The sequence below is a fragment of the Mercenaria mercenaria genome, chromosome 16 (genome assembly GCF_021730395.1).
Source record: "Mercenaria mercenaria strain notata chromosome 16, MADL_Memer_1, whole genome shotgun sequence".
In the NCBI taxonomy this organism is placed as follows: domain Eukaryota; kingdom Metazoa; phylum Mollusca; class Bivalvia; order Venerida; family Veneridae; genus Mercenaria; species Mercenaria mercenaria.
The window spans coordinates 68,413,188-68,429,036 of NC_069376.1; the positions used below are offsets into that span (position 1 = coordinate 68,413,188).

The window sequence follows — 15,849 nt, forward strand, 5'->3', positions numbered from 1 at the left end:
ATGATTTTGTTCATGTAAAATAATAGGACATTTTCGCAAAAGGTAATTAATAATCTTGATAAACTGAACACATACGTTCAGGTATTGGTATCAAACATATATACAAATAATACCTCAACCTCTTAGAGGTATTTTCAAACACATAAACTGAAGTCTGTAAAAAGATCCTTTGGAAGCATAGAATGCAACATAGCAGAATAAAAGCAGACTCGGTTTGACTGAGTCTGTTCATGAGAGGTAATGAAATGTGCAACACCTCTCATGGCCCCTTACTTAGGGCTAATATTATCTTCTTAATAACTGGTATATTGTATCTATTAATAGTTTATTTTTATTATGGATTACGTGTAAAATACTTACCGACGTCGTTTGTCGCAGGAAAAGCAGCTACAAACGCAAAAGCAAACAAAATCTTACATACAAAGCACAGAAGCAAAGCCGATAGTTAAATACATCACGATAATTATGTATTAAAATTGACAACATGACTGATAATTCAGGATAACTTGACAGATGTACAGATCAATAAACAACTGACAGGCATTGATCTTGTCGCAGCAGAGAAAATAAAATACAGCGAAGTAAGAATATTAAGCAGAGATACACAACAATATTGCCAGCAGAATGAAAGGAATTTGACATTTTCATATCTCTAAAAAAAATTAATCAGAAGCGTGGATTTTTTCATTAGAAAGACAAGTAGCCTTTTTAGTTTAAGAAAATCATTTTCAGCATATCAAACTGTAACTAAGTTAAATCACTCCTTTCAATAAAAGAAAAAAAAGAACAATATACATTTACATAAATCTGTGGATAAATGACTGTGTCATAGGAAGAAATACTTCTTATTGAAAATACAGATGATCTTTTTAGAGTATCTACATTAATACTAAATTACATTATTATATACAAAGTACTAAAAGAAATAAAGACTGATGCTTGTTTTATGAAATTCCTACAGGGGTTAAGATTTTTAGGCGTGGCTACGAATTTGAGCCTTTTATCTTTGAACTGTAATATTGACCTTTACCTTGGACTTGGTTAGCCGTGATGTGCACTCTGCACGTTGTCTTAAATGATGCTAGTTTCGTGAAAGTGCTTCTTAAGGTTAAGAAAATATACAGTGGACACAAAGTTGAACAATTTGATCTTTGACCTCTAAGCGTGTCGTTAGACTTGGACCTAATTGCCTGGGTTTTGTGCTTTCCAAGTCGTCTGGATGAGGTAAGCAAGAGCTATTCCTTCCAGCGGCTTATATGGTATGAAACGGGTACGAAGTTATGCTATTTTACCTCAGAGTGTGACTTTGACCTTATATCTAGTGATATGGATTGTGCACACTGCACGTCATCTTGAATGAATTTAATAACTGATGAAATGTTTATGAATATCTTAAGAAGATATCGAGCGGACAGGATTTTAGACGGGCGGACAAGCCTTTGTATCTGTGGGTATAATAAAGACAGAAACTTATCAATATGAAACACAAAAAATGCCATTTGAACTTTATCCGCCATTCTCTGAATATCCTACGGCTGGAATACATTCTGAAATTTTCCTTTAAACCTATCTTGACATAGTTGTAACTTGCAAAAAATATATGATACTTCTTGTTAAGTAATTATATAAGAAAAAATATTCCTCGATTTTTAATGACAGTCCATACCATTATACTTACGTTGGGCACAATACTTTAATAACTATTCTAAATATAATACATTTAAATGATTTTCTTTCAATCTTGGAATCACGAAACCTCTCGGAAAAGCATATTATTTCTACATCTAAATTTATTAAAATAATTACGTTAAAAATTATGTAAAATGTGGAACCTTCCTGAAATGAAACGTCTGAAAATGAGGAAACGTTTGGCCTAGAATAATTTCTTTTTATTTTATTTAGCTCGATTGTGAAGAAAACTTAAAGTTTCTTTAAACCACACTTGAGTCCACTTCCTTAAATAACCAGCATTAAATTCATATGAGAAGGTTTGGTCGTGGCCGAAGTCGGGCTCGAGCCCGCAACCCCTGGATTCAGAGGCCGCCACCTTACACATGTACCAGACCACCGCAGTAGAAATTTCGTATTGAACTAAACAGGCTGGGTTTGAGGCAGTACGGTTGAGAGAGGTTCCAATGTAATCCTTGGTTACTTACAATCGGCCTCGTAATTGTCTCCATACTGGCTTTCATAGAAGTTTGAACCATAATCTGTTTGAACAAAAATGTAAACAACAGTGTTTTCTGTAGACAGGCGGGTAAATTGTGTAATATTCCGTAGAGCAAACATTCATTAAGCGGCCTTGTAGTTAGGTTGGCAAATGTATGCACAAACAGCGATCATTTATAACGTTTAAGTAAAACATTTGTAAGGAATTCATAAATTTTTTGCAGTAAATAAATTGACTGGCAAGTTGTATACAGAACTATAAGACTAACAACAGCATACTGTAATTAATGCGACTTTATGCGCATCTTACTGCACATAGTGTGCTTTTGGTGATTGTTTTATGATAGCAATTTATGGTTGCTGTGCACTTAAATGTGCTAAATTAACGACAATGCCGCATAAATATTTGAAGCTGATTCTTTAAAAATAAAGAAACCGGACTAATAAATAATAGTTTTTTTTTCAATATTCTACGCAATTAACTCCCTTGCCTATAGGCAGAGATTTCTGAAGTTGAAGGAAAGCGACTTAAACTTTCTTCCACAGGTTAAAGAGACATTAGTAGTAGTGGTAGCTGTAGAAGGGTAGTGGAAGTTGAAGTGGCAGTGATAGTGGCAGTGGAAATTGAAATGGCAGTGGTAATGGTAGTAGCAGAAGCAGTGATAGTAGTAGCAGTAGTGCTGTGACAATAGCTGTGCAAATTGAAGTTTTAGTTACAAACATGTCATGAGAATAGGACCTAGGTAGTGAAACTTACCAGTGGAATGATAAGTGGTACTAATAGCGGTAAGCGCAGAGTCGGTAGAATTGGCATTTGCATTAGTAGTTGTATCTGTACTGTTAGTGGAAATGGCAGTGGCAGTGGACAAAATAGTGGCAGTGGCAGTTGTAGCTGCAGTGGTAGTGGCGTGAGTAGTTGTATAGTGATATTAGTAGAATTGGCGTTTGTAATTGTAGAGATAGTTACAGTAGTAATGTATTGTCAGTAGTAGTGGAAGTGGTATTTGGATGATAGTGGTAATATGAAGTTAAAGTTGAGGAGATGGTTGAAGTGGTAATGGTACTCATATTTGCAGTGGTAATGAAAGCTGCAGTGAAAATGTTAATACAGTACTAGCAGTGTTAGCAGTAGCTGAAGTAGTAGAAGGCACCGTTGTAGTAATAATGGAATCTGCAGTTCAAGTGGTAGTGCTCGTGTTACTTGCAGCGAAAAAGACCGTTGCAGTAGAGGTGGTAGTGACAGTCGGAGCGGTAGTGGTAGTTGTAATGTAATGTAATGATAGCGGCTGTGGCAGTGGCAATAGAAAAAAGTAGCATTAGTCGTTGTGCTTGCAGACCCTTGGAAGAAAACTACTATATATTTTTATAAATCTAAATACCATTATGCATTATTGTTATGAAAGACACTTACCCGGTGTAGTGCTTGACATATCTGGAAGAAAAAGTAAAATATAATTAAAAAGCGGAAGGTCGTGTGTTTCAATGAAATATAGAAATATCTTTACGAGTTAAATGATTACGGAACATAAACAGAACATACGTTTTAATCGACTTGTATGCAGAACATAATCAAGATCAAGTTACAAACTTATATAAACACATAGATAATAGTAAAGTTACACAATCAATTGAACGAACGGTACAATGAGTTATAGAAACATTGTAATATCTTAATTTGTTATGTAAGGTGAGGATTTTCAATCAGCCTCGGTTAGAGTAGATAATGAAATAATATTTATGACGTTCACAATAGCAGTCTTATTGCAAGTATGTATTTGTTTTGTACTTGTAACAATATCTACTATTCAAGTAGCACTTTTTAATAAATATATTTCTTGGCTCATTGTAACATGGACAAATAAACATAAGATGGTATTCGTCTTTCAGGTCTGATGCATTACAGCAGTGAAAATGATAATATATAGGGCTAGTGACTGACAAAGCTCTCGGACGTGAATCTACCGAAGTAAGCCTTAAAGCCCTGCTCCGCGGCTATTCAAATTCTATTGTGTGTATGCAACCCATGATTACAATAGGTAACAATTAACGACCACGCGCCACACTTTATTCCATATCCAGGATGTTCTTGCTTTTTAAGTGACAATTTAAGGTTAATAGGAAGGACACTGGAGCAGGTCTTCAAGACTTATCTGTACTGTATTTTAACTTTTTAATTGCACTTGTTCAATTGTACTATTGGGGCAAAAGGTAACTTTAATTATTTTTATACGAAAAGGTATTTGAATTTTATCCAGAAGGTGCCCGAAACCAGAATTGTGCAAATATGGATTTTGCCACACCCGTATGCGTGTTGAATACCATGAACCGGCAAAATTGTCAAATTTCCATTACGATATTTATCTTAAGTTTTCCACAAAAGTTAAAGGTAGTCAGTACAATTTAAGCATCATGTTATGACATTTTGTACTCTTCATATATTATGTTAGAGATTTTTATTTAATGATCAAAAAGACCCATTTCATGTTGTTCGTTCTTTATTACAAAAATATGTTTTATTGATTTCTGTTTTAAAAAATGTTATTACCAAGACAGACAAAAAGAGGTATGTTTTTAACTTGCATTTCAATTCGTTTTAGCAAAATATAAGTTGTTAACTCAAATCCTTAATAAAAGGTCCTATATTTATATCATTCCTTAAGCAAAGTACACATGTACTTATCAAATTTATGCTTATGCTAATATAACTATATCTCTCACTTGGTTTGGCAACAGGAAAGGAACATCAAATATTAAAAACGCCAGCAGAAAAAAAATCTAAGTAAACACAAATAAGTGTAAGTCATCAAATGATAAAGTTTGGGGAAAAAAACGTTTGTTAATTAACCATCTTTTAACTCTAACATAGCTCAATTCGTCTGCCAGCAAATAAGCGTTCTACATTCTTCGATAAACAACGTGTGTTAGACACGACTATGGCGTTAACTTTTTCGCCGCATGACGTTTAGGTAATCGTTCCGCAATAAATGTAGATCAGCATATTCTTATCATATATAACTACGGGCATGCTATTATAATATCATCATGAGTATGATATCGTGATATCACTATGAGAATGTTATCATAACACCTGTATAAACATTTCATTATGACATCACTATGAACATGTTATGAATATATCATCATGAGCATGATATCATGATATCACTACGAGAATGTTATCATAACACCTGTAGAAACATTTCATTATGACATCACTATGAGCATGTTATCATAATATCATCATGAGCATGATACCATGATATCGCTATGAGAATGTTATCATAACACCTGTATAAACATTTCATTATAACATCACTATGAGCATGTTATCATAATATCATCATGAGCATAAAATCATGATATCGCTATGAGAATGTTATCATAACACCTGTATAAACATTTCATTATGACATCACTATGAGCATGTTATCATAATATCATCATGAGCATGATACCATGATATCACTATGAGAATGTTATCATAACACCTGTATAAAAATTTCATCATAACATCACTATGAACATGTTAATATGATAACATTATTAACATGTTATTTAAAATGAAAATAATCCTTATCCTACAGTTGTCAGGGGATTTCACAATTGTTGAGATGCCTATATGGTTAAATTCCTGCGTATCTGGACTATCAGATGATTTACAACACGAAGAACGTCGTTATTTAATAACATAGTGCAAATTTGTTAGTATGGAAAGGAATCAACCATCAGAAAATCTATGGAAAGTGCAAATGAATAAATGCTCTGGCAAGGAATTGTATGATAATATCTCAAAAGAATTTCGCAAGCCATCCAAGAATATTCTAGAATCTGTTATAAAAAAAAGATAAGGGCAGATCCCCGGAAGCACAGAGCACTCCAAACACAGACAGGGGGCCACGCACCGCAAAGCATGCCCGCAACAAAAAGGAACCGCTATGGGAAAGCAACCAGCAGACAGGCGTCCCCAAAAATCAAACGAAAAGCACATTTTAACCAAATGCAAAATACAAAAATATGCAAGGGTTAGAAAAAAATGGGCGGGGTTGTTGGGGAAAGTGGAAAAAAAGCAAGAATGAATACTCATCAGGGAAAACCACGCTAAAAATATCCTCCACTCGGGAAACCAAGCAGCGCAAACACACACATGCACGAGACAAACATACACATTCACATGCACACAACAAAGCAAACAAACAGCCTAGTACGAAAAACAACACCGCCCATGGACAGCCGACGGCCAAACATATGCCGGGCACCTAACCTCACCCACAGCAAAGGGAGATGTGGTGTAAATGCAAGGGGGTCGACGGGGAAGAGGGAGGGGAAAGAAACACCAACAAGAAAAAAGACAACACATGTAATATAGAATACGAAATGGACAATATAACAAGTTGAGAACAGGGGCACCGTCCCGAAACGGCCAGAAACCTACATAAATGTAAATGTGGATTTAAACGCGTTAAGAGCACTCTAACCTCGCACTTATCCTATCCCCAACAAGTCAGAGAAGACAGTGCAAACAAAACAACCCCCGCTGTGAAAGGCCCCAACATTAGTGACAAAACACCAGACCACATAGAGCAAAACACCCAAACATGGCCATTCCAAGACACGACTACACCAACGCACCCAATAACCCGTCCGAAGCCAGAGCACCAAGAGCCCAACCTCCAAGCGCGCGACCAAGCAAGCCTAAACACAAAACTCCTTCCCCCGTCCACCATCCGCAGGATTTAAGAGAAAAGCAGCAATGAGTCTTACACCCCGCCAGCAACCGCACCATCACATAACAATGCGCAGCACACATTTTACGGGTACTTGATTAAAATAAGCATTATGTTTAATTTTCTAAAGTTTATAAACTACATCCCCATAATATGCGGGGTGTGCAAGACCAAGCCTCAAACGTTTTGTGTTATATCAAAAGCCCTTCGTAGTTTATGACATCGGTAATTACTCTGGTAATATGAATAACAATGATGAATATCCAAAAAGGAAAAGCCACGTTCCACACGTTAACCCAGCACGCGGCCGTGCACACGACCAACACACACACACACAAAGCAAACACACTAGGACAAAACGAACAAATATTAGAGAATGCTTCAAGAAAGAAGAGAGCCATGATGGCGCTATCTCGCTCACCTGAGTTTAGTTGCTTGCTTGAACAGTTAAAAACTGTTACCAAATAAATACAGGCAGGTACTGTGTATGTGTGTATTGTGCTGGGGGAGGGGTAAAGGTGGGGTAAGACATCAGGGGAGTTATGTAATATGACAAATATCAAACATGAAGATTTTTAAAAAGTTTCCACTACATAACCAAGATTAAAGCATGTCCTGATAAAACTGTACAAATGATAAAAATTCCATAGCTGTACCATTAATGCAAGGAATTAGGTCAATAGGTCAAGGTCAAGATCACCAAAAGTAAATATAAAAAATTGCTGAAAGCAGTTTTACAAAATAGCAAACATTGTTTAAATCTCATCGCTGTAACTTAAAAAACAAGACAGCAGGTCAGGAGGTCAATGTCATTCAAGGTGAATTCTGATTGTTGCCCATGATGAACACCAAACATCAAAACTATGCACTGTAGTGTTAGACAAAACGTTTTCCTTATGCAAGTCTATTTACAACATGTGGTCCCAGCCCTAAGAGAGAGTCATTATGACCCCAGGGGAAGAAGTTGAATAAACTTGGTAGTGGACCACTAGACAATCCTATAAACCAAATATCTAAAGTCTGGGCCTTGCAGTTTGAGACAAGAATTTTGAAATTTTTCCTACACAACTCTATTTAAGGTATAGGTCCGTGTTTCGGAGAAAAAAAGTTCGAACGTCATCAAATCATAGAAAGGGAGCATTGTTTTACATGAAAATTGAACAGCATATAAAACATTTATATTATTCTACAAAACCATTGTCAATTTATTCATGTATGTATTGAATTCCGGAAAGGGACTGCATGAAGGGGTCACACTTCTGGACAGTTCAGCGCCTTTAAAAACTCACCATTTTCAAAAAGCTGTTACATGTCTTCGTTTTGATGCATTTGCAACATCGTGCGAGTGTTTAAACTTTACGTAACTAGGTAAAACATCGTTTTTGACAATTGTTTACATTTATTTCTTTACAAATGACATTCTTATTCAAAGGGAGACAACTCATTAAGAATGTTTTAAGTATCCAACTCTGTGGGACAGAACAGTAAAACATATATTGGACAGACAAGTTGTGCGTCAAGGTGCTGTTCATTTACTAAAAACATCTGTTATTTTGTGATATACTGCTAAACCTTAAACCATGTGCCCCTTCCCCGTCCCCGGAGCGCGGCTATTTTAACCCCAGGGGTTGTATTTTGAACAATCTTGGTAAAGGACTATTATACGATGCTACATTCCAAAAATCAAAGGCAATTTGAATTTTTACAAGAAGATTTTCAAAGTTTTTCTAAATATGGCTCCATAACCTTAGATCTTCTTTCTAAATTCCTGTTTTTTTAGTTCTGCTCATTGTTTTCTCGTTTAGGGCAAACACATTATTTCAACTGGGACCATACGCCGCTTTTTATGGAATTACATGTAAGTGTATCATTGAAGGTTCTATGTGCACCGCCGCATGAACACATCTGCGGATGTCTTTAAATTATTTTTGTACTTGTAGCATGTGTAAATTTTGAGTTCCGCTCAACCCAGGGCTAGAGGGCGTGGACGGTAGCATGCATTTCCACTACCGTCCATGAACAGGCAATCAAACCGAGCCTGGAACATTTTTGTTTTTGTCGTGTTGAGCGACCTGTGTATAAACTGGGCCATATTTGACACTAGTGATATATTTTTGAACACTCTTGGTAGAGGGCCTACCACTAGATGACGCTACATACCAAATATCAAAGCCCTAGGCCCTGTTGTTTTGGATAAGAAGATTTTCAAAAGTGTTTCCCTAAATAAATCTATATAAACCATATGTGACCCTAGGGGGATAATTTAAAAAGTGTTGGTAAAGGACTACTAGATAACGTTACACACTAAATATCAAAGCCCTAGGCTCTGCAGTTTTGGACAAGAAAATTTCCAAAGATTTTCCCTATGTAAGTCTATATAATTTGAACAATCTTGGCAGAGGACTTCTAGATGATGCTACAATACCAGATATCAACGCCCTAGAACCTGTGGTTTTGGACAAGAGGATTTAAAAAGTTTTTCGTTTCGGTTGCCAATTTTTAAAGAAGACCATCCAAGGAACATTCCTGTGAAGTTTCATCAAAATTGGCATGGTGGTTTAGGAGGAGATGTTGTTTAAACGAAAATGTTGACGGACGATGGAAGACGGACGAAGGACAGTCATTGACCGCAATAGCTCACCCTTATAGCTAAGAACAATTTAAGGTAGTATGACCAAGTGAGTTCTTAAGGATAATGCTTCATTGCAAGCACAGAACGCAACCATACAAACAACTAAGAGACTCAATTTAACTTAGCAATGTAATTCGCAACACCTCTCACGCCCCCTCTAATACCTCTGCTAAACATTAAATAGACTTCCCAAAGGATCCAAAGGGACCTGAAAATGTTCTAACTAAAACTTTTAACGTTCTCTATATGTTTTGCAATATCTTTCATAGTACGTTTCTGAAAATCCTTACACGTTCAGAAAAAAATATATCGTAAATACCATTTGGAAATCTTAATAAAATTTAGTTTTGCCCTGATATCATTTCATTTATTTTATATCTTTTACCCATTTTTGTAAAACAACAAAAAAATAAATAAATGCTTTGCTTTTAATTAAAGTGCAAATATTCCTTATAATAATATTGAGCGGTAGATATTGAAATGTTTTTAATAATCTAGCAAGACACTTTTTTCCTGAGATAAAGCCGGATAAAGAAGTCACTCTGCTCTTGTCATAATGTTTCTGCATTATAAAGGAATTCAATCGTTTGTTAAAATTTAGAAAATATATTAGTATTTTTGACTTTTAAATTGAGTTTAGGTTGCAAAATTCATTAGAAGATGTTACGACATTGTTTAATTTCAATAAAAAGTTTTAATCTTTTATTTAAAACATATTGATTAAACTGAGATTTTAAAATGATATTGAAGGGATATTAGGTTCAGATTATACCTAACTCATAACATATCAGGTAAAATAACACTATTTGAGATTCTTTAAAAAAACATATCCAAGTTTTTTTGTGTAATTTTAAAATTTTGGTATTTTATAATACACTTCTTTGTATTTTAACCATTTTCTTTTCTGTCTTGCTGCCGTCCAACAATGCGATTATTGAACATGTATGTATTGAAACGTATTTAACTCTTAAATATACAGGGAGGGCAGTCGGTAATGTTATAATAAATTACGGACTAACCCCTTTGCCTATGTCACAGTTTGAATGCATGTAATTTATGTATACAAACCTATGCACTGATATATATTTTATACTAAACTAAACAATCAAATATATTCTAGCTAAGTATTGGAACTTACCATCTCCAGTGTTTTCTCTTGCTGCAATTTAAAAAGAAAAGAAAAAATATTCACCAGAGGACATTCTTTATACTGCTGTGTATCATACATGAAGAGAATATGTTAATAAATGAATTGGTGCTGAATTATTTCAATTTTGATTTTAAGATATTAATCGCTGTTTAGACTATCTACAAATGATATATTTCAGAAAGTATATACCAGAAAACTAAGTCATTTGTACTGATTTCGTTTACAAAATCGCCGTTCACTCCATTTGTATATCAAAATTAGCATTATAAAACTTCTCTCGAGATTATATTTCTTTGTGAAAATATTTCCAATTTGAAAAATCTATAATCATTATCTCAGTAAATGACTCTCTTGGGTCAGTCAAGAAAGCGTTAGATAAATAAAACTTGCTTACCAACTGGATCGTCTTCCTTTAAAGCATTAGTCACTGAAATTTGACAAATGAAATATTTGTAAACCTGAACACAGGTAATATAAATTATATATTAAATATGTACATTTTGTTTTGATATTAGCACGTTGTGTGTTTGGATGTCCATAATATGTTAATATAAATACCGGTATGTTAGATCAAGTTTGGCCTTTTAGTGCAGTGCAGCAGGACCTTGTTTACAGCTTATGAAATGCCAGCGGTTGTTGTACAGACTGAGTTTGAAGGATATCTATCTATTATATCAATATAAACCTTCTACATAAGTGACTATTCTTCATCATTTCTGAAAAAAGTATCCTCTTTCTTTTTTTATATCTTTTTATTCAGTATAACACGTTCGTTAATGCTGCACGTCACACTGAAGTTTTCAAAACTGATCGTAAATCAAGATGATATAGTGTCAAAATTGATCGTAATGCAAGATGTTTTTGTGTCAAAATTGATCGTAATTCAAGAGGATCTGGTTTCAACATTGATCGTAATTCAAGAGGATCTGGTTTCAACATTGATCGTAATTCAAGAGGATCTGGTTTCAACATTGATTCTAAACAATGGAATAATCGATATCATTCGACACAATTTTTCTACTAATAAGCGATTTCAGTTTATACCGAGCGATATCCTGTAGTGCACGATATATGCCATTATTTGACAACGCAAAGGGGTATACAGAAACGTGCAAAAGGACCTGATATCAAAATTGATAGTAAATCAAGATGATCTGGTGTCTAAACTGATTTAAACAATGAAACAATCGATATCATAAAATACATTTTTCTACTAACCAGAGATTCCAGTTTATACCTAGCGATTTCATATTGTATACTATATATTCCATAATAAATTATTGAAAAATGCAACAATGTATCCTGATATGTGTAAAAATGATCTGGCATCAAAACTGACCGCAAATCGAGATGATCTGTTGTCAAAATGTGTCATATGTCAAGTAGATCTGGTGTCAAAACTGGTTAAAACAATGACATAATCGATATCATTCTTAACATTTTTTCTGGTAATCAGCGATGCCAGTTTATACCTTTTGAGTTGGTATTTCATACCTTGTATTCCATATTGAACAATGCCACGGGGTATGCGGTCACCGGATATGTGCAAACAGGCAAACAAGTTTACACAGTAAAGTAATTTCTTACGGTATGATAAACGCATATCTTCGATGCTTGCTCATCACCATATTATGTACATGTCATTCCACATCATGTTTCATTTAATCATTGTTTTACATTTATGACATATTGTTTACTGTAAATCCTGTCCTTGTTTTGAGACATCATGTATATCAATAAGTTATTTATATTCTAAGGTTTTCCAAAAGGTCCTATCACAAATACTGAAAAATCTTGGTGTTAACAGTATTTAAAAAGTCTGGATTAGTCTTTGTTTTTCCAGAATCTTCGATTTTATTTTTAGTGATACACGAAAGTGTTGGAACATTCCATGATGCTTTAAACAGGAAGCTGCATGAGGACATGTCAGAACCCAAGTATTATTTCATAGAATCACTTTCCTGTATTTCTTAGTAATAAAATGTTACCAGTTTGGACATTTAACATTTAATGGATTTACGTTAACATTGTGGATGTAAAACATTATCTCTAAAGAGGGGATCTATATTCTTTGATTAAAATTTGGAATTAATGCCGATTTGATTTAAATATGACCAGGGCAGGACTGGGGTTATTCTGGTATATTATAATTGGACTTGACAACTTCAAGGTATTTGAACTGTAACTTTAAAAAAAAAAACTTTGTCATTGTTAATGTTTGATGGTTTGTTTTTCCATTGCACGTACATATTAAATAGGTACACATGTGATAACGTGAATAAAATCTGAAAAGTAGATCCCTCGGAAGCACCGAGAACAAGGCAAACCGTGAAAATTTATGAGCAGTAATGAAAAATGCAACACTGCCCGTCACAAGTCTTTCTTAGTTTTTTTTTTATTTATTTGGATCTTATACAAAACCAGATAATTTTACTTGTAATACATGCCCTCTCTTCGTGTCTGAAATACGTTTCAGTTTTGGTGTATTACAGTATTACAGCATTTGATCGAAAAGGTAAGTTATTTATACTAGTACATATTTCAGCACAGTAAAATAGAAAACAAGTGCGATATAAAAAGTGGGGTTATCATATTTAATTATTTAAACAAGAGGACACAGGTGACCCTAGATCGCTCAACAGAGTTTAACAGCGAGGAAAATGTGTGTGAAAATTGCTTTTAAATAGGGCCTAGGTTTCTAAATAAATACCAGCGGACAATGTGTGTATATGTGTGATGATGGGTTGGGTGGATAAGAGGAAATGATGATAAATGATACGAAGAGTAAGTATAAAATATTTGTAAAGGTGGGTGGGTGTTTGATATTGTGATATTAAGAGAAAATAACAATATTTTGTAGGGAATGGGTTGGATGGTAATGGGAAGTCTGAAGCAATTAGATAGAGGTTCACCGAAGGAATACTTTTATGAAAATATTTTGAATCTGGGTCAACAAATTCAGAAGAGAAGAGTTTAAAAATTCAATTTAGCCAGATAGAAAAAACCTGACACATTCCTATGCAGCTTTGTTTTTTATAAATCAAGATTGTTTGAAAGAATTTGGTAGAGGGCGCCAAAGAAACATTGAATCGAGCCGTGTTTTTGAGAAAGAAGAATTTTGAAAGCCATATAGAGAAAACTAGCCCCGCTCTTGACGGCACTGTTTTTTAACGAAACAAATTTTTGAGTGAATTTAGTAGAAGATGAGCTAAAGAGCATTGATGTTAAAATAGTTTCAAATCGAACCAACAGTGTCACAGAAAAAGATTTTAAAGTTTTCCATAAAGCCATATAGACAAAAACTGTCCCATGTTTTTGAGACATCAGTATGGCTTAAACACATTTTGTAGAGGGTCACCCAAGGACTACTGTATCATTGTGTATGGTTGCATTTTTCTGCCACGAAATAGCTAGGTAGCTATCATGCTAATGTTGTACACTTCCTAAGAAACTTGTGCATTTATTCTGAAAACATTTCGGCAAAACTATTATTACATATTTCTGCCACGAGACAACTAGGTAGCTGTCACGATAATTTTGAAAAGTTTCAAGGAAATGTGTGCATTTTTCTGAAAACATTTCTAAATCAGCAAATTCATAATAATTTCTAGATATTTTAATTTATTTTCAGAAAATGTTTTAGCGCAAAATTTCGTGTTAATGCTTGTAACTGCTATGAGATATTTGGTAGCTATTACAATAATATTTTAAAATTTCCGGCAAAGTTGTCCATTTTTCTGAAAACATGTTCGCAATAAATTATGTTTTCTACATATGTTTCATATTTCCAAGAAACTTTTAGGTTATTAAGATAACTTTTCAGAAAAGTTTGAAACTATCAAGATAATTTGTGACAATATCGAAATAACCATCTTGCTTGTAAATGGCAGCTGTGGGCACTTACATATTAGGTCTCGAGAGATTATAATGTAAATTATCACAATAACATTTCCAAGAAACCTTCGACTATTGAGATATTCTTTTCAGAAAACTTCGCCTTATTACGATAATGTTTTGAAGTATCGCGATAGCTACCTAGGTATCTCGTGGCAGAAATGTGTCACCATACTACTGATATGAAATTATGTTGAAATAAGACCAGCAGTTTCAGAGAGGAAGAATATAGCCATATAGGAAAAACGAAAAACTAGCCCTGAATCTGGTGGTCATATATCTTTGATTGTTTGTTTTTTCAAAAGTATTTCAGTCATGTAACGGCGGGCAGTTAACCTAACCAGTGTTCCTGGATTCTGTACCAGCACAAGCATGTTCTCTGCAAGTAACTGCCAACTTCCCCACATGAATCAGAGGTGAAGGACTAATGATTTCAGACACAATGTCGTTTATCAAATAGTCACAGAGAACATACGCCCCGCCCGAGGATCGAACTCGCGACCCCGCTATCCGTAGACCGACGCTCTACCTACTGAGCTAAGCGGGCGGGTTGGTCATATACATGTATCTAATAAAACAGAGAATTAAGTGGATAGTTACCCAAGGAACATTTCTTTGGTAGTATTTAAAAAAAAAAAGGCTAGCGGTTTCTTTTAGAAGAAGATTTTTATAAATTATCATTTGTTTGCCCTAGCCAGGAATCTAAAAAGGGACTTCCTAAGAAACCTTCCTGTGAAGTTTAGCTGAAAGTGGGCTAGTAGTTTAGGAGCAGATATTGTTGACAAAAGTGAAGACAACGACGGATGATTGACATTCTACGGTCCTAAAAAGCCATTATGAGCACTTTGTGTTGGGTGAGCTAACAAATTTGGGGTTGGGGAGTGAGTGGATCGGTGGGGAAATGTTGGTGGGAGCTGAAAGATTTGGTATAGTGTAACCCCAGGAACATGCGTTGAATTCAGACCATCTGTTTCAGAGGGGGCGATTTGTAAGTTTTCCAATATAAAATTATAAAGAAACTAGCCCCATCCCCAGGCAGCCATGTCTTTTAACGAAACAGGTCAGTCTGATGGAATTTGGTATAGGGTCGACCAAGGAGCATCGCTATGACATAATTTTACTATCTATCAGGCCTTTTAACAAAACCATATCAGGAAAACTAGCCGCGCCACATGGCGGCAAAAGTTTATAACGAAACATGATGATTTGAATCAATTTGGTACGAGATTTGCTGACAAATTATTTTGCATTTTGAAATCGAGCAAGCTGTTTCAGAGGAG

At 34.8% G+C, this 15,849-nt stretch overlaps 1 protein-coding gene across 1 annotated transcript in view; it reads right to left on the bottom strand.

Annotated features, from left to right (window-relative positions):
• Nucleotides 1-1,903: 1,903 nt before the first annotated feature.
• Nucleotides 1,904-15,849, bottom strand: part of LOC123540730 (uncharacterized) — a 50,236-nt gene continuing 36,290 nt past the window's right edge. The window contains exons 4-7 of the mRNA XM_053527334.1: nucleotides 11,070-11,102; nucleotides 10,664-10,684; nucleotides 3,581-3,601; nucleotides 1,904-2,210 (exon numbers count right to left, since the gene is read on the bottom strand). Coding sequence (XP_053383309.1) covers nucleotides 2,149-2,210; nucleotides 3,581-3,601; nucleotides 10,664-10,684; nucleotides 11,070-11,102 — 137 coding nt within the window. The 3' untranslated portion in view covers nucleotides 1,904-2,148. The remainder of the gene's footprint in view (nucleotides 2,211-3,580; nucleotides 3,602-10,663; nucleotides 10,685-11,069; nucleotides 11,103-15,849) is intronic.